Source organism: Scyliorhinus torazame, chromosome 29 (genome assembly GCF_047496885.1).
Source record: "Scyliorhinus torazame isolate Kashiwa2021f chromosome 29, sScyTor2.1, whole genome shotgun sequence".
NCBI classification, from domain to species: Eukaryota; Metazoa; Chordata; class Chondrichthyes; order Carcharhiniformes; family Scyliorhinidae; genus Scyliorhinus; species Scyliorhinus torazame.
Window position 1 is genome coordinate 11,029,967 of NC_092735.1, and position 24,623 is coordinate 11,054,589.

The window sequence follows — 24,623 nt, forward strand, 5'->3', positions numbered from 1 at the left end:
AAATCGGGAGTTAGCCATTTTAACTGGGTACACTGTAAAACCAGACAAGTTTTTGTCTAAAGCTGTGTGAAACAAAGCACTGTCAACAAGCTTTGCTTCTGGTCCTAAATTAAACCTCTCAATTCACAAAAAAAAATTGAGCTCTTGGAATGCCCTTCTCAATGGTCGTTGCAGTGGCTTTCCTGGGAAGACCAGGCACAGGCATGCTAAAAGCAAATACTATGCAACAGGTATTATGAAAATTCCGGTGCTGACCATCAGGAACATTTTGGATAAATGCCTAAAAAATTAACTTTAGATGCAGGTTAGCATGTAGATTGCAAATTTACATTACAGTAAATTACATTCATCTGTTGATTCGACTGCATTAACAAGAGGTCACACTTACAAATAAAGAACAACAGAAATGACACACGAGAGGAATGTCTTTTTAATACTTTTTTTTAAAAAACTTCTTTTAAATTTAAAGTACCCAATTCTCCCTTTTCAAATTAAGGGGCAATTTTCAAATTAAGTGGCCAACCAAGCTATCCTGTACATCTTTGGGTTGTGGGGGTGAGATCCAAGCGGACACGGGGAAAATGTGCAAACTCAACACGGACAGTGAGCCAGGGCCGGGATTGAACCTGGGTCCTCGGCGGATTGAGGCTGCAGTGCTAACCACTGAGCCACCGTGCCACTCTCAGGAGAATGTTAAACAGTATCATGTATGTGGAACTAATTACTGACACAGATGGTGGAACAAGTAATAGGTTCCCAGGACAAACTAGACTGTTACTTTTAATTGTTTTTTAATTGACTGCTTAATTATAGTCAGGTGCTGGACATTCACAGAGGATTCACTTTTGCTCATATAGTCTGAAGATGTGTGTTTGTAATGTGCGCCTCTGTAAATGATAGCTATGTGTAAAGATTAGACTCCAATTCTATCAGTCACTACCTGGCTAACAAGTATACCAGACATCAATAAAATGGAAATCAGGGTAAATTTGAAATGTGCTCGGGCAGGGCCATAACCTTGCCCCTCGCATGAGGTGTGGTGATCCTCAGGTTAGATCATCACCAGTCAGCTCTTCCCCCTCAAAGGGGAAAGCAGCCTATGGTCATCTGGGACTACGACAACTTTACTTCATTGATAGATGAACCAAAGGTTTATAAAAAAATATTCTTTCATGGGATGAGGGTGCACTGGCAAGACATTTGTTGTGGCCCTTATTTCCCTTTGAACTGAATGACTTGCTAGGACATTTCAGCGGGCAGTTAATCACGCTGCAGTGATTCTAGAGTCGCAGGTAAACTGGACCAGGTAAGGATGGCAAATTTTCTTCCCTAAAAGGACATTAGTGAATCAGATGGATTTTTAACGACAATCTGGTAGTTGCATGGTCACTGTTATTCCATTCCCGAATGTTATTAATTTAATTTAAATTGGGACGTCCGGTTGCGGCTATGCAGAGCTAGGTCGTATATTCGGCAGCTCCTGCTTGGAGCGGACTTTTGGGCTCGTTACAGGGCCCCCACGGCATTTGTTTGACATTTCCCGGTGTGGGAAGAAGGCTGCAATATTCCCCCGACAGTGTCCCCCAGGAAGGGTATGTCTCTGGGTTGCCAGACACGGCAGAAACAGTAAAAGATTTGGCTGCAACTGCAGGATAAACAGGGCCTCTTCCAGCATGCAGGCGGGGGAAGGGCAAGCTTAAAGCTGCAAGCTGACCTGAGGGCGTGTGTCAAAAGTGAATTCTAGCAGCAGAGGGAACAACTGTGAAAAGACCTCATCAAGGCCACTGAAGGGACTTCCGGTTGCGGTGATGCCGAGCTAGCCGCAGGTTTCGGCGGCTCCAGCTCCGACGGACCTTCGGGCTCTTTTAAGAGCCCCAACGGGGAATTTTTCGACGACGCAACCCGGTGTGGGGTGTGTGAGAAGGGAGTCCCCCCCAAACGAAGGAGGAAAAAACCGGCGGCGGCGGCTGCAGCGCAAGGAATCGTCGACCAAAGGGTCAGAAAGAGAGAAGTACAAGATGGCGGCGGAGAAAGCGCAGGCGACATGGGGGCCTGAGCAGGATGAAATTGTGAGACGGTGCGTGGAGCTGCTGAAGAGGGAGGTGCTGACCCCGTTGCTACAGGCAATTGAGGGGCTCAAGGAGACATTAAAGACCCAGGAGACAGAGCTCCGCGTGGTGGAGCAGAAGGTGACAGATATTGAGGACGAGATCCTGGGCCTGGCGGTTAAGACACAGACGCACGAGGCACTTCATAAAAAGTGTACTGAAAGGATCGAAGCCCTAGAAAATGGAGCGCGAAGGAAGAACCTTCGGATACTGGGTCTCCCTGAGGGTGTGGAAGGAGTGGACTGTGGAGCGTACGCAAGTACGATGCTGAGCTCACTGATGGATGCTGAGGCCCCTACGGGCCCCTTGAAGGTGGAGTGGGCAAATCGGATTCCGGCGAGAAGACCAAAAGCGGGAGAACCACCCAGGGCGATAATCGTGCGATATTACCGCCTTAAGGATAGAGAAGAGGTCCTGAGATGGGCTAAAAAGGTGCGGAGTAGCAGATGGGAGAATGCAGTGGTACGGGTATACCAGGATTGGAGTGCGGAGGTGGCGAGAAGGAGGGCGAGCTTCAACCGAGCCAAAGAGGTGTTGCATAAAAGGAAGGTGAAGTTCGGGATGCTGCAGCCGGCAAGACTATGGGTCACGTATCAGGAGAGACACCATTATTTCGAGACGGCGGAGGAAGCATGGACCTTCATCAAAGAAGAGAAATTGGATTGGAACTGAGGGACTGATGCTGCAGGAAATGTTATTGTTAATGTTATGGTTGAAGTTAATTGAGAAGTAAATTGGGAAGGGGGGAGACATTGGGGAAATGTGGGCGCCGGTGAGGGGGGAAAGATGGGACACAGTTGGAGAATGGGGAAGGGGAGGGGGAGGGGAAAGGGAGCTGCGCCATAAGAGGCGGGTCAGGTAAAGGGATGTTCCCGCGCCAGAAAGAATAAGGCGGGAAGACAGGCGCAAGGCGGATGGGAGTTCCCCACACGGGGGGGTCGAGGAGTGAGCAGGAGTAGCCGGGGTCAGTTGAAGTCAGCTGACTTACGGAAGTAATATGGGGGAGCAATCATGCTAGAAAGAGATCTAGCGGGGAGGGGGGGGGGGGGGAAACAACTGGGTTGCTGCTGCGGAAATCCAAAAGGAAATGGCTAAAGAGTGGGTGGGCGGGGATGGTGTGCGACGCTGGGGGAGCGAGCGGGAGCGCGGAGGCGGGATATGGGACTGGCCTAGAGAAGGTAATGGCTAGTCGACACGGGAGGGGGGCAGGTAGCCCCCTAGTGAGGCTGATCACGTGGAACGTGAGAGGCCTGAACGGACCGATAAAAAGGGCCCGAGTGCTCGCGCATTTGAAAGGACTAAGGGCAGAAGTGGTTATGCTCCAAGAGACGCACCTAAAGGTGGCGGACCAAGTTAGGCTCAGGAAAGGGTGGGTGGGACAGGTGTTCCACTCAGGACTGGACGCAAAGAATAGAGGGGTGGCCATTTTGGTGGGGAAACGGGTAGCATTTGAAGCAAAGAACATCGTAGCAGATAGCAGAGGTAGATATGTAATGGTGAGTGGCGGGCTGGAGGGAATGGAGGTCGTGTTGGTTAATGTGTATGCCCCAAACTGGGACGATGCGGGATTTAGGAGACGGATGCTGGGGCGTTTCCGGACCTGGAGGTAGGAAACTTGATTTTAGGAGGGGACTTTAATACGGTGCTGGGCCCGGGGCTAGATAGATCCAGCTCAAGGACCGGAAGAAGGCCGGCAGCGGCCAAGGTACTTAAGGGGTTTATGGACCAAATGGGGGGAGTGGATCCATGGCGATTTCTTAGACCTAGGGCTAGGGAGTTTTCCTTCTTCTCCCATGTCCATAAAGTGTACTCCCGGATAGATTTTTTTGTTTTGGGAAGGTCGTTGATCTCTAGGGTGGAAGAAGCTGAGTACTCAGCCATAGCGGTTTCAGATCATGCCCCACATTGGGTGGACCTGGAATTAGGAGAGGAAAGGGAGCAGAGAACACTCTGGCGATTAGATGTGGGACTGATGGCGGATGAGGGAGTGTGTGCAAGAGTGCGGGGGTGTATTGAGAGATACCTGGAGGTCAATGACAACGGCGAGGTCCCTGTGGGAGTGGTATGGGAAGCACTAAAAGCGGTGGTCAGAGGAGAGCTGATCTCCACTGGGGCCCACAAAAGGAAAACAGAGGCCAAGGAAAGGGAAAGATTACTGGGGGAGATTTTAAGGGTGGATAGGGAATTTGCAGAGACCCCGGAGGAGGAATTGTACAGGGAGAGGAGACGACTCCAGGCGGAATTTGACCTTCTGACCACCAGAAAGGCGGAGGTACTGTGGAGGAAGGCACAGGGGAGGAGGTATGAATATGGGGAAAAGGCTAGTCGCCTGTTGGCTCATCAATTGCGAAAGAGGGCAGCAGCGAGGGAGATAGGAGGAATTAGAGACGAAAGGGGAGACACGGTGCGAAGGGCAGGAAAGATAAATGAGGTGTTCAAGACCTTCTATGAGGAACTGTATAGGTCTCAACCCCCAGAGGGAGAGGAGGGGATGCGGCAGTTCCTGGACCAATTGAGGTTCCCGAAAGTGGAGGAGCGGGGGGGTGGTAGGCCTGGGGGCACCGATTGGGGTGGACGAGGTTATTAAGGGACTGGGAAGCATGCAAGCAGGGAAGGCCCCAGGACCAGACGGGTTCCCGGTGGAGTATTACAGAAAATATGTGGACTTGTTGGCCCCGTTGATGGTGAGGACGTTCAATGAGGCCAGGAAAAGGGGGACTCTACCCCCGACGATGTCGGAGGCGACGATATCGTTAATTTTGAAGAGGGATAAAGATCCGTTGCAGTGCGGGTCCTATAGACCCATTTCATTATTGAACGTGGACGCCAAATTGTTGGCAAAGGTACTGGCATCGAGGATAGAAGACTGTGTCCCGGGGGTGGTGCACGAAGACCAGACAGGGTTCGTAAAAGGGAGACAACTGAATGTTAACGTGCGACGACTATTAGGGGTGATAATAATGATGCCCACAGTGGAGGGGGAGGCAGAGATAGTGGCGGCAATGGACGCAGAGAAGGCATTTGATAGGGTGGAATGGGAGTATTTATGGGAAGTGTTAAGGAGGTTTGGGTTTGGGAACGGGTTTATTAGCTGGGTTAGACTTCTTTATGGGGCTCCAACGGCAAGCATAGTTACAGGTCGACATAGATCGGAGTATTTCCGACTATATAGGGGAACAAGACAGGGATGCCCGCTGTCTCCACTGTTGTTCGTGTTGGCAATTGAACCTCTGGCCATGGCGTTGAGAGACTCCAGGAAATGGAGAGGGGTGATTAGAGGGGGAGAAGAACACAGAGTCTCGTTATACGCGGATGACCTATTGTTATACGTGTCGGACCCAGCGGGGGGGGGGGGATGATAGAGGTTATGCGAATTTTGAGGGGGTTCGGGGATTTCTCGGGGTACAGGCTAAACATGGGGAAGAGCGAATTATTTGTGATACATCCAGGGGACCAGAGTAGAGAGATAGAAGGCTTGCCTCTAAGGAAAGTGGAAAGAAACTTCCGATACCTGGGGATTCAGATCGCTAGGAGCTGGGGAACCTTGCACAGACTTAATCTGACACGGTTGGTAGAACAAATGGAGGAGGACTTCAAGAGGTGGGACATGCAGCCTCTATCGCTGGCGGGCAGGGTGCAAGCAATTAAGATGATGGTCCTCCCGAGGTTCTTATTTGTATTTCAATGTCTCCCTATACTAATCACCAAGACCTTTTTTAATAAAATAGACAGGAGCATCACGAGCTTCGTGTGGGCAGGGAAAATTCCGAGAGTAAGGAGGGAGTTCCTTCAGCGTAGTAGGGACAGAGGAGGATTGGCACTACCGAACTTGGGCGATTACTATTGGGCTGCCAATGTGGCAATGATACGTAAATGGATGATGGAGGGTGAGGGAGTGGCGTGGAAAAGACTGGAGAGAAAGTCCTGTAAAGGGACGAGTTTAGAGGCGCTGGTGATGGCGCCGCTACCGATCTCACCTAAAAAGTTTACCACGAAACCGGTGGTGGCGGCAACATTGAATATCTGGGGACAGTGGAGGCGACAGAGAGGAGTGCGGGGAGCCCTGGTGGGGTCCCCAATCAGGAACAACCAATAGGTTCGCCCCAGGAAGAATGGATGGAGGATTTCAGAGTTGGTACCAGTTGGGAATTAGGAGGGTGGGAGATTTATTTATAGATGGGACTTTTGCGAGCTTGGGAGCATTGGAGGAAAAGTATAAGTTGCCCCGGGGAAATTTCTTGAGATATATGCAGGTGAGGGCGTTTACTAGACAACAGGTGAGGGAATTTCCGTTGCTCCCGACACAGGGGATACAGGACAGGGTGCTTTCAGGGGTGTGGGTCGGAGAGGGCAAGGTGTCAGAGATTTACCGAGAGATGAGGGAAGAGGGGGAGGAGTCGGTGGGCGAACTAAAAGGAAAGTGGGAAGAAGAACTAGGGGAGGAGATAGAGGAGGGTATGTGGGCTGATGCCCTAAGCAGGGTAAATTCCTCTTCCTCATGCGCCAGGCTTAGCCTGATTCAATTTAAGGTGCTACATAGAGCACACATAACGGGAGCAAGATTGAGCAGGTTCTTTGGAGTGGAGGACAAATGTGGGAGGTGTGGCGGGAGCCCGGCAAACCACGCACATATGTTTTGGGCGTGCCCGGCACTGGAAGGGTATTGGAAGGGAGTGACGGGAGTGATTTCGCGGGTGGTGAAGGCCCGGGTCAAACCAGGCTGGGGGTTAGCTCTATTTGGAGTTGCGGAAGAGCCGGGAGTGCAGGAGGCGAAAGAGGCCGACGTTGTGGCCTTTGCGTCCCTAGTAGCCCGGCGCAGGATCCTACTCATGTGGAAGGAGGCGAAACCCCCCCAGACTGGAGGCCTGGGTAAATGATATGGTGGGGTTCATTAAACTGGAGCAGATAAAGTTTGCCCTGAGAGGATCGGCTCAAGGGTTCACCAGGCGGTGGCAGCCATTTCCCCACTACCCAGGGGAACGTTAGAGGGAAGACAGATGACCAGCAGCAGCAACCCAGGGGGAAGGGGGGGGGGGGGGGTTTAGTTTAGTTTAGGTCAAAGATAAAAGGATTTTGTTACTTGTGTATTGTTAAAAATTTCTGTATTGTTATTGTTGCGTTTGCTTTGTAAGAGGGGAAAAATTGTTGTTTGGGGAAAAAAATTCAATAAAACATATTTAAAAAAATAAAAAAAAAAAATTTAATTTAAATTTCACCAGCTGCCATGGGACTTGAACCTTTGTCCCCAGAGAATTAACCTGGGTCTCTGGATTACTTGTCAGGTGATATTCCCACTTTGCCACAGTCTCCCCAGACCAAAAATGTAATAGCTAGTTCAAATCTAATGCAGAGGAGCATGATGGCACAGTGGTTACCACTGTTGCCTCCCAGCACCAGGGACCTGGAGTGGCACAATAGCACAGTGGTTAGCACGGTTGCTTCACAACTCCAGGGTCGCAGGTTCGATTCCCGGCTTGGGTCACTGTCTGTGCGGCGTCTGCAAGTTCTCCCAGTGTCTGCGTGGGTTTCCTCCGGGTGTTCCGGTTTCCTCCCACAGTTCAAAGATGTGCAGGTTAGGTGGATTGGCCATGCTAAATTGCCCTTATAGGTGGGGTTACTGGGATAGGGTGGAGGTGTGGGTTTAAGTGGGGTGCTCTTTCCAAGGATCGGTGTAGACTCGATGTGGCGAATGGCTTCCTTCTGCACTGTAAATTGTATGATCTATTCTATGATCAATTCCAGCTTTGGATGACTGTCTGTGCGGAGTTTGCACGTTCTCCCCGTGTCTGCGTGGGTTTCCTCCGGGTGCTCCGAGTGTCCTACCAGTCCAAAAATGTGCAGGTTAAGTAGATTGGCCACGTTAAATTGCCCCTTAGTGCCCAGGGATGTGTAGGTTAGGTTAAAGCGTTATAGGAAAATGGCAGGGAAGTGGGCTTGGGTGGAGTACTCTTTCAGAGGGTTGGTGTTGACTCGATGGGCTGAATGGCCTTCTTTTGCACTATAGGGATTCTATGGGACGTTCTTCTGATTTTTGAAAATGAAAAAAAAATCCCGAGGAGAGACAGGATAGATTCAGTAGCTAATATGAATAACAGACAGTCTGCTGTTTTCTATCTGGGCTCCATTCTCAACTATTTCTCATGCCAAGAGATGGCTCTTAATGTAAGGACCTAAAACTTGCCTGTGAGGGTAATAGAAACATAGAAAATAGGTGCAGTAGGCCTTTTGGCCCTTCGAGCCTGCAACACCATTCAATATCAAGGCTGATCATGAAAATCCAATATCCTACTCCTGCTTCCTCTCCATACCCCTTGATCCTTTTAGCCACAAGGGCCATGTCCAGATCATTCTTGAATATATCGAACAAACTGGCCCCAACAGCTTTGTGGTAGAGAATTCCACAACTTAGAGAAGAAGTTCTTCCTCATCTCAGTTCTGAATGGCTTACCCCTTATTCTTAGGATATGACCCCTAGTTCTGGACGTCCCCAACGTCAGGAACATTCTTCCCGTATCTAGTCTGATCAGTCCCATCAGGATTTTGTGTGTTTCTATGAGATCCAAGATGCAGAAACAAAATATCACGGTGAAGGGGACCTGAAAAGCCTCAAATACAAATACATGGCTACAAGTTGAGGGTCCTTTGGGTGATTGGACCAGGTCACAAATATAAAAATGACAACGTCTCAGGGTGAAAATGTAGAGGATATCCCTGATGATTTCCTGGATCCGAGCAACCGTGGTAATTCTCACTCAGATCCACAAAGTGGATCCACAAAGTGGGCTTTGAAAAGAGAACCTTTTTTGAGGTGGTGAGGCTGGATTTGATTCAGTCATGAATAATAGGGTCCTCGTGGTGTAGTTCTAGGAGTTCCAAGCAAAACAACAAAGTTGATGTGGCAGTGCCTTTCTGGACATTCCTAGACCTGCTGGCAGAACAACTGGCTCCTTAAATGTCAGAGTGGCCTAGAGATTCCATTAGTACTGCCTTAGACCGTTTTACCACTCTTCAACTTTCCTGTCAAAAAGCTTTAAGAAGCACACGTTACATTCAATTTAATCCTCAAGGCCAGATTCTGTAGCCATCTGGGATGGCCACTTACAAAGGGGAACATGGCCACTTGCAAAGAATCACGGGAAATATGGCCAATGCAGGATCCAGACGAACTCAGAGCTTAAGTGTATATTTGCCACTAGATAACCAGCCACTATCGAAACCCCCAGCCGATTTTCATTCTAATGGCCCATTTCCCCAGAACAAAAGACTTGTACTCAGGTATCAGATACAGGTACAGACTCATCAGCGCCACTCCCTTCACCCAGGAAGCCGAAACAGCCACGGTCAATGACCGCTCAGGACACGCCCAGCCATCAAGGCACCTGCCCCTTTATTGGCTAAAATCAAAGGCAGTAATCAAAGCCTGCCAAATCATTGGGTCCAAAGCTAAGGACCGCCCAAAAGAGTGCAAAACCTCCGAAGGATAAAAAGAGACACTGCCATGTGTTCAGTCTGTTTTGGCCCCGGCGCACCGGCACTCTCTTGGCCCCAGGCTTGTGCCCAAAACCAATTGCAGCACCACGACCAGAAGCATGTTCAAGACCAACGATCGCGACCAGACGGATGAGCCCAGCAGAAACTAAATCACTTCTCGAGACCCAGCCACGCAAGATCCGAACAAAGGCCTTGTTCCTCTGCATAAAGCCAGGTGCCTGAAGTTAAGTACAGGTTGTTGTAGTGTTAGGTGTAATTTAACTTGTAGTGTTTTATGTTGCATATCGAAGTAATTCTAATAAACTAAGTGTAAATAAACTATCATTGAACTTGAACTAACTAACTGGTTGTTGGGCCTTTGAGCGATATCCAGCTAACCTTGTGGTGGTACCATTTGATACCTGGTGACTCTGAAAAGCAATATCATTAATAACTATCAGTATCCAGTTAAAAAGAGCAACATTATTGGCGTCTCCGGTGCGAATTGGCAACAATTCTCGCCTAATGACATAATCCCCGACTGGCAAAGATCTGCAGCTTAACTTCACTTCTTCCAAAATGGAAAACAGGAAACTTTGCCGACTTGTGACAATAAGCGATTATTATTATTGCAATGAAAGTGCCTTATAAAAACCATGCATCGAGATTAAAAGTAGCAAACGAAAATTACTTACGTGCACAGGATTGACTGGTCCTCCCGATCTGAAATGAAACAAACAAAATGTGTTATTAAATTCCCATTTTTTAAATCTGTTATCCCATTCTACCCTCGAGGCAACTCATCGCAATATTGCTGTCAAACATTCAAACATGCTTAGAATGGAATTATTTAGCATAATCATGTAGACGTTTTAAAACTGAATTAGTTCTCATCTCAGCTCTGCAAACAATTGCTCACAAGCACTTCAGAAAATTTGTTTCTCACCTTAAACTGCCATTTGCTACTCAAATTCTCTTTTAAAATACCTAAAAGAGTTACTGTTGAAAAGGTACATGTTAAAAAGGTCCAAAGTCTGCAGATTTTGCAGTGGTATGTTAAACGTAGCCTTTTTCAGTGATTGTCTTGGTCAGTGATCTTCAAAGTCGGGGGCGCGACCCGCAGGTGTGTCGTGGGCAGGTCAGGAGGGTTGCGGCGCTCCCGATTGCTCAAATTCTCGCGCAACAACCGCAGCAGCCGACTTTTAACTACGTCGGTTGCGAGCAGCCGTTTTACCATATTAAAAAAATTCAGCCGCACTGCGCATGCGTGCCCGCTCATCGGTGCGCATGCGCAAAACTCTGCGCACGCGCAGTGCGGCCGTATTTTTTTAATACGGTAAAATAGTCGCTCGCAGCCGGCATAGTTAAAAGCCGGCTGCTGCTCGCTCTGCCCGGTTTGGAAGTGCTCGGTTCTTCTGAACGAAGCTAAGGCCTAGTTTCCCCCCCGGCGACTAGCACCATCGGACCCACCCGCAGAGATCCAGTGCCATGGCCTCCACCTCGGAACTCGCCTGTATCTACAGCGCGCTCGTCCAGCACGACGACGAGATCACTTTCACTGAAAACAAACTCAATGTCCTGATTAAAACACTTGGGGAGACCATTGAGCATTTCTGGCCTAGTCTGTTTGCAAGGCATTGGCTAATATTGACTTCAATAGTTTGACTTCAATAATATTGACTTCAATCTGCAACGTTGGTGCTGGTAGCAGTGCCCCAGCTGCTGCAGCAGTCATTTTCACCGCTGCCCCTGTTGCTGAAGAGAAAAAGGAAGAGAAGAGACGAAGAATCTGAAGAGTCTGACAATGACATGGGCTTTGGTCTCTTTGATTAAATGTGCCATGCAACAACATTGTTCCAATTTACAAAAAATGAATATAAAAGTCGGCTGCTGCAGCTGAAGCCTGTGAATTTGCACCATCTAAGATGAAGATTTTTGTTTAAATTCTTTATAATCTTCCTGCCTGAGGGAGGCAGAGGACAGGTCCCGGCCCCGAACGTTGCCATCACATGCTTTGGGCGCGATTGTGATTCCTCCATTTTATCAGCAGCAAACAAGTGGTGGTCGCCGAAGGCCGGCCGGCGGGGGCGGTCGCCGAAGGCCGGCCGGCGGGGGCGGTCGCCGAAGGCCGGCCGGCGGGGGCGGTCGCCGAAGGCCGGCCGGCGGGGGCGGTCGCCGAAGGCCGGCCGGCGGGGGCGGTCGCCGAAGGCCGGCCGGCGGGGGCGGTCGCCGAAGGCCGGCCGGCGTGGGTCCCCGCCGAAGGCCGGCCGGCGTGGGTCCCCGAAGGTCGGCCGGCGTGGGTCCCCGAAGGCTCGCCAGTTGGTAAAAATGGGCCCCAAGAAAAAAAGTTTGAAAAATACTGGTCTAGATAGAATCTAAGTTACGATGCCCATGTTGCTACACGATTGTTTGTCACAGAAGCTGAAAAAATATAAGTTGTAGATTAGATGACATTCTCTCTGCTGCCAAAGATCCTCGCAATACATGAGACTACAGGTAAACAAAATGCTCTAAACTGGATAGTTGCAATGATGGGTTGGAGGATGATTGGTGTAGTAAATGGGAAAAGCTATACTGCAAAGCTGGGAATAAAAAGGTGAGCTTTAATTACATCAAGCTGAACCAAAATAAAGCACTTGATATTTGAATTGACACTGGGAATCTGAAAATGAAAAATGCTCCATTCTCTTTCATCTTGATCAGAATGAACAAAACACTACCAGTAGTTTGTGTCGCTGTTCCCTCTTTAAGGTACATAACAGTCAAGCATCGCATAAATAATTTTGTATCTGGATTCTGTTGATTATTAGCAAACACACCACGGCACCAATTTTGTGGCAGTTAGCGTGTGCCTCTTCAACTGCGCTGTCAGGGACCCGGGTTCAATTCCGAACTTGAGTGGCTGCGTGGAGTTTTCACATTCTCCCAGTGTCTGCCACGGATTTCCTCCGGGTGCTCCAGTTTCCTCCCAGAGTCCAAAAATGTTCAGCTTTAGGTTGAATTGCCATGGTAAATTGTCCGTCAGTGTCAAAAAGGTTAGATGGGGTTACAGGGAGGGGTGTGGGCCGAGGTAGGGTGCTCTTTCAGAGGGTCAGTGCAGACTCGACGGGTAAAATGGCATTCTTCTGCACTGTAAGGATTCTATGAACTTCCTATAGTCAGTGATAGCAGTTCTAGCTTCAGTTGCGTAAAAATTATTCAAACCTTTGAGTTTACTCAGATGCACATGAAAAACAGAAATTCGTAAATGTACATGATTATTTTTGTGGCTGCGAAACGTACATAGTGAAAAGCTGCTTTGCTGTATTTACAGAACAGACGTGGACAACTTAGTTGTTCATTTCACCATGGTCCCCAAAAAACAAGGTTACCTTCAAAGGCAATCTTCACAATTATGCTCACAGTGCCAGAGACCATCTTTACTTTATTCGCTAATGAAGTTCCCAACGCTCCCAAAAAGGTAGTTAGTATTAACTTTACCACACTTTCAGATTTTAAATATAATACTGTAATGTCACTATGACCCTATATCAAATACAAAAATACAGCAAATGCTTAGAACAAATACACTGCGCTTAATATAAATTACGTGACTTTAAATTATTTGATATTCAAAACGTATCTACACCAAATTCCCATCATGCTATATGTACGCTGTTTAATTCAAATTATTGGACTATTTTTGCAAAAAAAAAAAAGTTTAAACATCGTGAATAGACCATACAATGGGCAGGATTCTCTGGTTCCTCAGTCACGTGTTTCTCAGAGGTGTGCCGTTCATTGGCTGCAGGATTCTCTACTCCTGTCGCTCGTCAATGGGATTTCCCATTGAAGCCACCCCATACCGCCACGAACCCCGCAGGTGGGTGTGCGCTGCTGTCGGGAACAAGGAATCCCAACGGCTGGAGAATTCCAGCCAATATCCAAATGGTCAGAAAATTGATAAATCAAACACAGCAAAACAGCAGCCCAAATTAAAGGTATTGCTCATTTTTCCCTTCGTGAAGAGGAACCGTGGCTACTTAAGACAGAAATATCGGTTAAATCTGCCACAACTTCTGGAATCATTTTGTTCGTTATGATGCTAACAACGCCTGTCTGAAAACTTTCAGACAATAATTTACAGTTTGCCTTCGGCTAACCCAATATTTCTAGATCAGTATTAAAAAAAATCATCAACTCCACAGGTGCACTTCAAAAGGCATTTTTAAAGATTCCAAATAGCTGTCTTTCACAGTCTCTTCCATGGCTATAAGCCTTGTTTCAAGCAACCAGAGGAAGTTAAACTACTAGATTTAGTTTATTATCTGAATCCACAGATCCCACCACTAATCCGGAGTAAAAGAACAGGCAGCCTGATGCCATTACTCCTAAAATGCCATCAATATAAATTTATGAAGTGATGTAATGATGCAATTGCACTACATCATGGGCAATTTGTTTAGCTCAGTTGGCTGGGCAGCTGGCTTGTGATGCAGAGCAAGGCCAACAGCAGGGGTTCAATTCCCGTACCGAAAATACAAAAATACAGCAAATGCTTAAAACAAATACACTGCGCTTAATATAAATTACATGATTTTAAATTATTTGATATTAACAAAGAACAAAGAACAAAGAAATGTACAGCACAGGAACAGGCCCTTCGGCCCTCCAAGCCCGCGCCGACCATACTGCCCGACTAAACTACAATCTTCTACACTTCCTGGGTCCGTATCCTTCTATTCCCATCCTATTCATATATTTGTCAAGATGCCCCTTAAATGTCCCTATCGTCCCTGCTTCCACTACCTCCTCCGGTAGCGAGTTCCAGGCACCCACTACCCTCTGCGTAAAAAACTTGCCTCGTACATCTACTCTAAACCTTGCCCCTCTCACCTTAAACCTATGCCCCCTAGTAATTGACCCCTCTACCCTGGGGAAAAGCCTCTGACTATCCACTCTGTCTATGCCCCTCATAATTTTGTAGACCTCTATCAGGTCGCCCCTCAACCTCCTTCGTTCCAGAGAGAACAAACCGAGTTTATTCAATCGCTCCTCATAGCTTATGCCCTCCATACCAGGCAACATTCTGGTAAATCTCTTCTGCACCCTCTCTAAAGCCTCCACATCCTTCTGGTAGTGTGGCGACCAGAATTGAACACTATACTCCAAGTGTGGCCTAACTAAGGTTCTATACAGCTGCAACATGACTTGCCAATTCTTATACTCAATGCCCCGTCCAATGAAGGCAAGCATGCCGTATGCCTTCTTGACTACCTTCTCCATCTGTGTTGCCCCTTTCAATGACCTGTGGACCTGTACTCCTAGATCTCTTTGACTTTCAATACTCTTGAGGGTTCTACCATTCACTGTATATTCCCTACCTGCATTAGCCCTTCCAAAATGCATTACCTCACATTTGTCCGGATTAAACTCCATCTGCCATCTCTCCGCCCAAGTCTCCAGACAATCTAAATCCTGCTGTATCCTCAGACAGTCCTCATCGCTATCCGCAATTCCACCAACCTTTGTGTCGTCTGCAAACTTACTAATCAGACCAGTTACATTTTCCTCCAAATCATTTATATATACTACAAACAGCAAAGGTCCCAGCACTGATCCCTGTGGAACACCACTGGTCACAGCCCTCCAATTAGAAAAGCATCCCTCCATTGCTACCCTCTGCCTTCTATGGCCTAGCCAGTTCTGAATCCACCTTGCCAGCTCACCCCTGATCCCGTGTGACTTCACCTTTTGTACTAGTCTACCATGAGGGACCTTGTCAAAGGCCTTACTGAAGTCCATGTAGACAACATCCACTGCCCTACCTGCATCAATCATCTTAGTGACCTCCTCGAAAAACTCTATCAAGTTAGTGAGACACGACCTCCCCTTCACAAAACCGTGCTGCCTCTCACTAATACGTCCATTTGCTTCCAAATGGGAGTAGATCCTGTCTCGAAGAATTCTCTCCAGTAATTTCCCTACCACTGAAGTAAGGCTCACCGGCCTGTAGTTCCCGGGATTATCCTTGCTACCCTTCTTAAACAGAGGAACAACATTGGTTATTCTCCAGTCCTCCGGGACATCCCCTGAAGACAGCGAGGATCCAAAGATTTCTGTCAAGGCCTCAGCAATTTCCTCTCCAGCCTCCTTCAGTATTCTGGGGTAGATCCCATCAGGCCCTGGGGACTTATCTACCTTAATATTTTTTAAGACACCCAACACCTCGTCTTTTTGGATCACAATGTGACCCAGGCTATCTACACCCCCTTCTCCAGACTCAACATCTACCAATTCCTTCTCTTTGGTGAATACTGATGCAAAGTATTCATTTAGTACCTCGCCCATTTCCTCTGGCTCCACACATAGATTCCCTTGCCTATCCTTCAGTGGGCCAACCCTTTCCCTGGCTACCCTCTTGCTTTTTATGTACGTGTAAAAAGCCTTGGGATTTTCCTTAACCCTATTTGCCAATGACTTTTCATGACCCCTTCTAGCCCTCCTGACTCCTTGCTTAAGTTCCTTCCTACTTTCCTTATATGCCACACAGGCTTCGTCTGTTCCCAGCCTTTTAGCCCTGACAAATGCCTCCTTTTTCTTTTTGACGAGGCCTATAATATCACTCGTCATCCAAGGTTCCCGAAAATTGCCGTATTTATCTTTCTTCCTCACAGGAACATGCCTGTCCTGTATTCCCTTCAACTGACACTTGAAAGCCTCCCACATGTCAGATGTTGATTTGCCCTCAAACATCCGCCCCCAATCTATGTTCTTCAGTTCCCGCCTAATATTGTCATAATTAGCCTTCCCCCAATTTAGCACATTCATCCTCGGACCACTCTTATCCTTGTCCACCAGTACTTTAAAACTTACTGAATTGTGGTCACTGTTACCGAAATGCTCCCCTACTGAAACATCTACCACCTGGCCGGGCTCATTCCCCAATACCAGGTCCAGTACCGCCCCTTCCCTAGTTGGACTGTTTACATATTGTTTTAAGAAGCCCTCCTGGATGCTCCTTACAAACTCCGCCCCGTCTAAGCCCCTGGCACTAAGTGAGTCCCAGTCAATATTGGGGAAGTTGAAGTCTCCCATCACCACAACCCTGTTGTTTTTACTCTTTTCCAAAATCTGTCTACCTATCTGCTCCTCTATCTCCCGCTGGCTGTTGGGAGGCCTGTAGTATACCCCCAACATTGTGACTGCACCCTTCTTATTCCTGATCTCTACCCATATAGCCTCACTGCCCTCTGAGGTGTCCTCTCGCAGTATAGCTGTGATATTCTCCCGAACAAGTAGCGCAACTCCGCCTCCCCTTTTACATCCCCCTCTATCCCGCCTGAAACATCTAAATCCTGGAACGTTTAGCTGCCAATCCTGCCCTTCCCTCAACCAGGTCTCTGTAATGGCAATAACATCATAGTTCCAAGTAGTAATCCAAGCTCTAAGTTCATCTGCCTTACCCGTAATGCTCCTTGCATTAAAACATATGCACTTCAGGCCACCGGACCCGCTGTGTTCAGCAACTTTTCCCCGTCTGCTCTGCCTCAGAGCCACACTGTCCCTATTCCCTAGTTCTCCCTCAATGCTCTCACCTTCTGACCTATTGCTCCCGTACCCACCCCCCTGCCATACTAGTTTAAACCCTCCCGTGTGACACTAGCAAACCTCGCGGCCAGGATATTTATGCCTCTCCGGTTTAGATGCAACCCGTCCATCTTATACAGGTCACACCTGCCCCGGAAGAGCTCCCAGTGGTCCAGAAAACGGAAACCCTCCCTCCTACACCAGCTGTTTAGCCACGTGTTTGTCTGCTCTATCTTCCTATTTCTAGCCTCACTGGCACGTGGCACAGGGAGTAATCCCGAGATTACAACCCTCGAGGTCCTGTCCTTTAACTTTCTGCCTAGCTCCCTGAACTCCTGCTGCAGGACCTCATGCCCCTTCCTGCCTATGTCGTTAGTACCAATATGTACAACGACCTCTGCCTGTTTGCCCTCCCCCTTCAGGATTCCCTCTACCCGTTCGGAGACATCCTGGACCCTGGCACCAGGGAGGCAACATACCATCCTGGAGTCTCTTTCACGTCCACAGAAGCGCCTATCTGTGCCCCTGACTATAGAGTCCCCTATTACTATTACTCTTCTGCGCTTTGACCCTCCCTTCTGAACATCAGAGCCAGCCGTGGTGCCACTGCTCTGGCTGCTGCTGTTTTCCCCTGATATGCTATCCCCCCCGACAGTATCCAAAGGGGTATATCTGTTCGAGAGGGGGACAACCACAGGGGATTCCTGCACTGACTGCCTGCCCTTTCTGGTGGTCACCCATTTCTCTGCCTGCACCTTGGGTGTGACCACATTTACATAACTGCGATCTATGACGCTTTCCGCCACCTGCATGCTCCTAAGTGCATCCAATTGCTGCTCCAACCGAACCATGCGGTCTGTGAGGAGCTCCAGTTGGGTGCACTTTCTGCAGATGAAGCCACCCGGGACGCTGGAAGCCTCCCGGACCTGCCACATCTCACAGTCAGAGCACAGCACCCCTCTAACTGACATTGCGTCAATTAATTAAAATTTGTCTCTTTTTTTTTTTAAATACTTTTTTTTTTAAATTGCAAAGTTACTGTCAACTATCTGTTTCCTAGCACTAGATTTCTAATAGAAATGCGATAGCCAACTATAATACTCTCCGATCTCTGGCTTAGATATCCTCTAAATTATAATTAAGTTATTATGTTTAATTAGTTCCCAAATACTCAAATATTTTTTAAATTTAGGTTAGAATCCCAACCAGCCACTCAGGTCACAGCTTTTCTGTGATGTCGCTTCAATTTCCCCCCGACACACACAATTTGAAAAAAGGTATAAAAGTAAAAATCACTTACTTGCCTTCTGAGTGTCTGAGATGTTCTCAGGTTCTCTCGCTGACAGAGACTGCTCCTCCACCACCGATCCTTGACCTGCACAATGCTAATAATATAATAATATAATATGGCACTTACCTTACACCAATGGGTCTTATTATTAGGTTAGAGGAGGAGGGCGGGTGGGAGACACTACACGTGCAGTGTCTCGGGTTTCCTCTCCACCAGAATTTATTGGTTGGGGGGGGGGGGGGCACTTGCCAGAGGTAGAACTTCCGGTTCCCGCCTTATATAAAAACAAATAAAACTGAAAAGAAGAACAGACACGGGACCAGGCAAGGCTTTTTAAACTAACTACTCACCTCCCAGAAGGCCCCTGCGCACCGCTGCCGCCGAAATCCAAAGGGCTGCTCCTGTAAAGGTAAGTGGTTTTAAATTCACTACTCACCTCCAAGAAGGCCCCTGCGCACCGCTGCCGCCGAAATCCAATGGGCTGCTCCTGTAAAGGTAAGGTTTTTAAACTAACTACTCACCTCCCAGAAGGCCCCTGCGCACCGCTGCCGCCGAAATCCAAAGGGCTGCTCCTGTAAAGGTAAGTGGTTTTAAATTCACTACTCACCTCCAAGAAGGCCCCTGCGCACCGCTGCCGCCGAAATCCAATCATTCAAAATGTATCTACACCAAATTCCCATCATGCTGTATATACACTGTTTAATTCAAATTATTGGACTGTTTTTGCACACAAAAAAAGTTTAAACGTCGTGAATAGACCATACAATGGGCAGGATTCTCTGGTTCCCCAGTCACGTGTTTCTCAGAGGTTAGCCTTCTCAACCTTGCCCCTCGCCTGAGATATGGTGAACCTCAGGTTAAATCACCAGCAGTCGGCAGCACGGTTGGTGGGCAGCACAGTAGCATAAGTGGCTAGCACTGTGGCTTCAGTGTCCCAAGTTCGATTCCCTGCTGGGTCACTGTCTGTGCGCAGTCTGCACGTTCGCCCAGTGCCTGCGTGGGTTTCCTCCGGGTGCTCCAGTTTTCTCTCACAGTCCAAAGACGTGTAGGTTAGCTGGATTGGCCATGCTAAATTGCCCTTAGTGTCCAAAAGGATTAGGAGGGGTTATTGGGTTACGCGAATAGGGTGGAGGTGAGGGCTTATGTGGGTCGGTGCAGACTCAATGGGCCGAATGGCCTCCATCTGCATTGTATGTTCTATGTTCAGTCAGCCCTTCCCCCTCAAAGGGGAAGCAGCCTATGGTCACCTGGGACTATGGCAACTTTATTTTTACCCTGGCTAACTCCTGCCCCCACAGCACAAACATAATGACAAGCTTAGATTACAACCTGCATTGGTTAAGACGGGGTCAACTTTATAATGGATACTCAATACTTTTTAAAATATCACTCCACTTGCAAGCCAAGAACAGATTTTAAACAATTTCCTTTTTTCATCCCAAGCCTGACACAAAATGTGCATAACTCAGAATTGACCAGACAGTATCTTTTATTATCTGTTTTTTGGTAAAAGCAAATTTGGTGCAATTGTAGCAGCTGCAATTAGCTATAAGTACAAGTGCCAGTAAATTTATAACATCCTGACTAGTCCAAGCTTGCCTACGAACTAGTTAGATGCTTAATTTTTCTTCAATATGTCCTCTTCTGTGGGAGCATCTGCTCCTTTTTAAAAATAAATTTAGAGTACCCAATCATTTTTTCCGATTAAGGGGCAATTTAGCGTGACCAATCCACCTACGCTGCACACCTTTCGGTTGTGGGGGCAAAACCCACGCAAACACGGGGAGGATGTGCAAACTCCACACGGACAGTGACTCAGAGCTGGGATCGAACCTGGGACTTCGGCGCCATGAGGCAGCAGTGCTAACCACTGCGCCACCGTGCTGCACTCATCCGCTCTTTTTTTGAAATTATTTTTAATCCAATTTGTCAAAAAAACAATTTTTGCATAACCGTACGCAACAATTAACAGAACAAAGAAAAAAAATGTTACCCGTATATACAAAGAAAGGAACAATACAACGTAACGATTCCCCTCCCCCCCCCCCCCCCCCTCCCCCCGGATGCTGGTGCTCTCCCAGAAAGTTGAGGAACGGCTGCCACCTCCGAGAGAACCCCGCCATGGACCCTCTCAAGGCAAACTTTATTTTCTCGAGACTGAGAGACCCAGCCATGTCACTAACCCAGGTCTCTACACTCGGTGGCTTCGAGTCCCTCCACAGTAAAAGGATGTGTCTCCGGGCTACCAGGGAGGCAAAGGCCAATACGTCAGCCTCTTTCGCTTCCTGAACTCCCGGATCTTCTGACACACCAAAGATCGCTATCTCTGGACTCGGCACTACCCGCGTGCCTATTATCTTGGACATTGCCTTAGAAAATCCCTGCCTGAATCCCTTAAGAGCCGGGCATGCCCAGAACATATGGACATGATCTGCGGAGCTTCCCGCACACCTTGCACATTTATCCTCAACCCCAAAGAACTTGCTCATCTGACATGCGTGCCCGGTAGACCACCTTAAACTGAATTAAGCTAAGCCTGGCACATGATGAGGAGGAATTGACCCTGTTTAGGGCGTCCGTCCACAGGCCCGCATCCAGCTCCCCATCTAGCTCCTCCTCCCATTTGCCCTTAAGCTCCTTCCATCTGCTCCTTTTGAACCTTTTTCAACACCTCAGAAATTAAAATTTAGAATTCTCCATGATTACCACGGTTAAGACAAAGTATCGGCTTTTCTGAAGCAATTTGCACATCTCTATATTTAGGCTCTGATTAATTCATTTTAATTTCACCTTGCCCAACATTAAAACAGGTAGATAAAATTGGAATGCTCAGTCTGCAAATCATTTGACAGAAGTCACATGACAAGAACTGAAAACAATGGCATAAAAACCACATCACATCATATTAGTTGAACTTGTGCTTCGCCATGTGGCGATGAGAATGAATCTGGCCATGGTAAATAGAGAACTGAACCAAAATCATCTCCAAATTAAAGCAAAATCCAAAGAATCATATTGGACCCGAAACATTAACTCGGTTTCTCTCTTCACAGATACTGCCAGACTTGCTGAGTTTTGTTTTTACATCACCTTATCATAGGATTTACAGTGCAGGAGGCCATTTGGCCCATCGAGTCTGCACCGGCTCCTTGAAAGAGCACCCAACCCAAGCCCAGTTCTCCACCCTATCCCCATAACCCAGTAACCCCACCCAACACTAAGGGCAATTTTGAACACTTACAGGCAATTTAGCATGGCCAATCCACCTAACCTGCACATCTTTGGACTGTGGGAGGAAACCGGTGCACCCGGAGGAAACCCACGCACACACGGGGAGAACACAGACAGTGAACCAAGCCGGGAATCGAACCTGGGACCCTGGTGCTGTGAAGCAATTGTGCTAACCACCATGCTGCCTTGATCTATTTAAGATGATAAAAAAAGCTAGTTTCAAATTCATAACTGGAAGTAGACACAAGGAGGATAAACTGCTTAACAGAGGAACAGCCAAAATAGTAACAAGTATTAATAGGAAACTTCCAGTGACTCAAGGAAAGAAGTATTTTCAACAACAAAACACATTTCCCCTTTGCCCACCTAAAAAAGGGTATATTTCAACACATGTTGAAACACGGCAGCACGGTAGCATAGTGTTTAGCAATGTGGCTTCACAGCACCAAGGTCCCAGGTTCGATTCCCGGCTGAGTCACTTGTTTGTGCGGAGTCTGCACGTTCTCCCTGTGTCTGTGTGGGTTTCCTCCTGGTGTTCTGGTTTCCTCCCACCAGTCCCGAAAGACGTGCTGTTAGGTAATTTGGACATTCTGAATTCTCCCTCTATGTACCCGAACAGGCGCCGGAATGTGGCGACTGGGGGCTTTTCACAGTAACTTCATTGCAGTGTTAACATAAGCCTGCCTGTGACCATATAGATTATTATTATTACAAGTAGCCTCAGGAGACCCACTTTACACTTGCTGCTCAGCTGACAAAATCTTTTGCTCATTCACATTCATCTTTCGGGTTGCTGATTGTAGAATGCCTGCAGTGCAGGAGGCCATTTGTCCCATCAAGTCAACATGGGAGCACCCTACCTAGGCCCATGCCCCACCCTATCCCTGTAACCCAATCTAACTTTTTGGACACTAAGGGGTAATTTAGCATGGCAAATCTACCATACATCTTTGGACTGTGGGGTGAAACCCACGCAGACCCAGGGACAACGTACAAACTCCACAGAGGTCGGAATCAAACCTGGCTCCCTGGCACTGTGAGGCAGCAGTGCTAACCACTGTGCCACCATGTCATCCTGAGCCTGAACTTAAACACAAGTCAAAGTCTTCTATCAGGGTCAGAGGCATAAAATTGGAGCATTGTCTTCCCAACCCATTTTTAGTTTAAAACAGTAACCAAAAATTAAAACAGCTATCAGCTCAAATCAAAAACTTAATTAATCACAACGGCGAATTGAAGATTTGAGAAGAAAGCTTCTATAAAACTGTTAAAGGTAGGGCAACAACAATTGACCTCCATGTCATTAAGTTAGTGAGGGCAGGAAAGTAAGCCAAAAAGTTCCAACTTCCGACTGCTATCTAAAAATCCTTGCTCGAAGTGTACATAGATGGGTAGTATTGGGTTTCGCTGCATCAGGTAAATTAGTCAGTCGTGTGGAGTTTGCAAATTCTTCCAGTGTCTGTGTCGGTCTCACCCCCACAACCCAAAGATGTGCAGGGTAGGTGGATTGGTCACGCTGAATTGCCCCTTAATTGGAAAGGTAAAAAATATATACCGTCAGTCAACATACCCTCAGTTAAATTATGACCCGTTGGCAAAATATCAGATGTGGAGTTCTCTGCAAAGAACCATGCCAGGGTGTTTGGTGGGTACAAGGGGGGAAAATTGCAGAAAATTAAAGAGGGAAAGAAAAAAAAACTCCACAGACTACATGAGACTCAAAAAAATAGCACTTTCACTAGGCTGGGTCACAGTAGAAGAAAAAATTACAAGTGTCTTGCTCAATCTATTACGATAATAAAAACTCATTGCTTGAAACAAATGTTATCAAGCTGCGCAGTGAGAGCAGTGTGACACGTACTGAAACTGATCCCAAGACTTTTGGCAAGGAGGTACTACTGTTTTAATAAACTGTTGTGTTCAGTGGTCGATGTCTAGTAAGGAATCCACAGAACTGCTCGTGACTTGTCCAAACCAGGATCTTTATTAAATCACACGTGGTAAGGTAACAATCTGAATCAGAGCAAGTTATCATGGAATTGCTTTATATTTCCCTAGAACTATCCCGATGCATGACTATCCTCATGTACCTCTTATAACCATCTGGGGATCTACCCTCACTTATATCTGAGTGCCTTGTCACATGACCACTGTCTCTAGACCGCATGGTGAATCTGTACCTCCACCTGCTGGTTGGAGGTCACACCACCAACTATCTACAATATTGTTTACAGGCATATCACCACATAAAACTAAAGCCATCATGGAGGAAATTAATATCTAATCTGGTTTTACGACAGAACGAAAGAAAACTCAAAGTTCATCTTTTTATTTCCTTAAATGCAAGGAGGAAGATGGCAATTAAGTCACGCCTGTGTAAAACTGGTGACATCACTTGAAAAAAATACCAAAAGCAAACTAACTTTTAAAAAAAATAAATTTAGAGTACCCAATTAATTTTTTTCCAATTAAGGAGCAATTTAGCATGGCCAATCCACCCAAGCTGCACATCTTTGGGTTGTGGGGACAAAACCCACACAAGCACGGGGAGAATGTGCAAACTCCACACGAACAGTGACCCAGAGCCGGGATCGAACCTGGAACCTCGGGGCAGCGAGGCAGCAGGGCTAACCCACTGCGCCACCGTGCTGCCCAAGCAAACTAACTTAAGGGTGACTAACTCAGATTAAAGTTCAATTGATCAATGTTAATTCAAATGTTAAACGCCCATTATAATAAACTAGGTCACATTAACAGCAGGATCTTATTCCACCCACCTCACCAGAGGTCAAAGATTAGAAGTTATCCATTCTGATCCTTCAGCATCTTCCACCATTCAATCACATCTTGCTTTTTTTTTTATAAAATAAAAATATATTTATTAAAGTTTTTAACACAATTTTTCTCCCTTACAAACAATACCCCCCCCCCCCCCCCCCCCCCCCCGTAATCGC

The 24,623-nt window shown here is 47.3% G+C and overlaps 1 protein-coding gene across 2 annotated transcripts in view; it reads right to left on the reverse strand.

The window, feature by feature from the left end:
- LOC140403854 (myosin-9-like) overlaps nt 1-24,623 on the reverse strand; it is a 226,312-nt gene that overhangs the window by 128,341 nt on the left and 73,348 nt on the right. For both annotated transcript variants that reach the window (XM_072492056.1, XM_072492055.1), the window contains exon 4: nt 10,274-10,301. In XM_072492056.1, the coding sequence (XP_072348157.1) occupies nt 10,274-10,301 (28 nt within the window). The remainder of the gene's footprint in view (nt 1-10,273; nt 10,302-24,623) is intronic.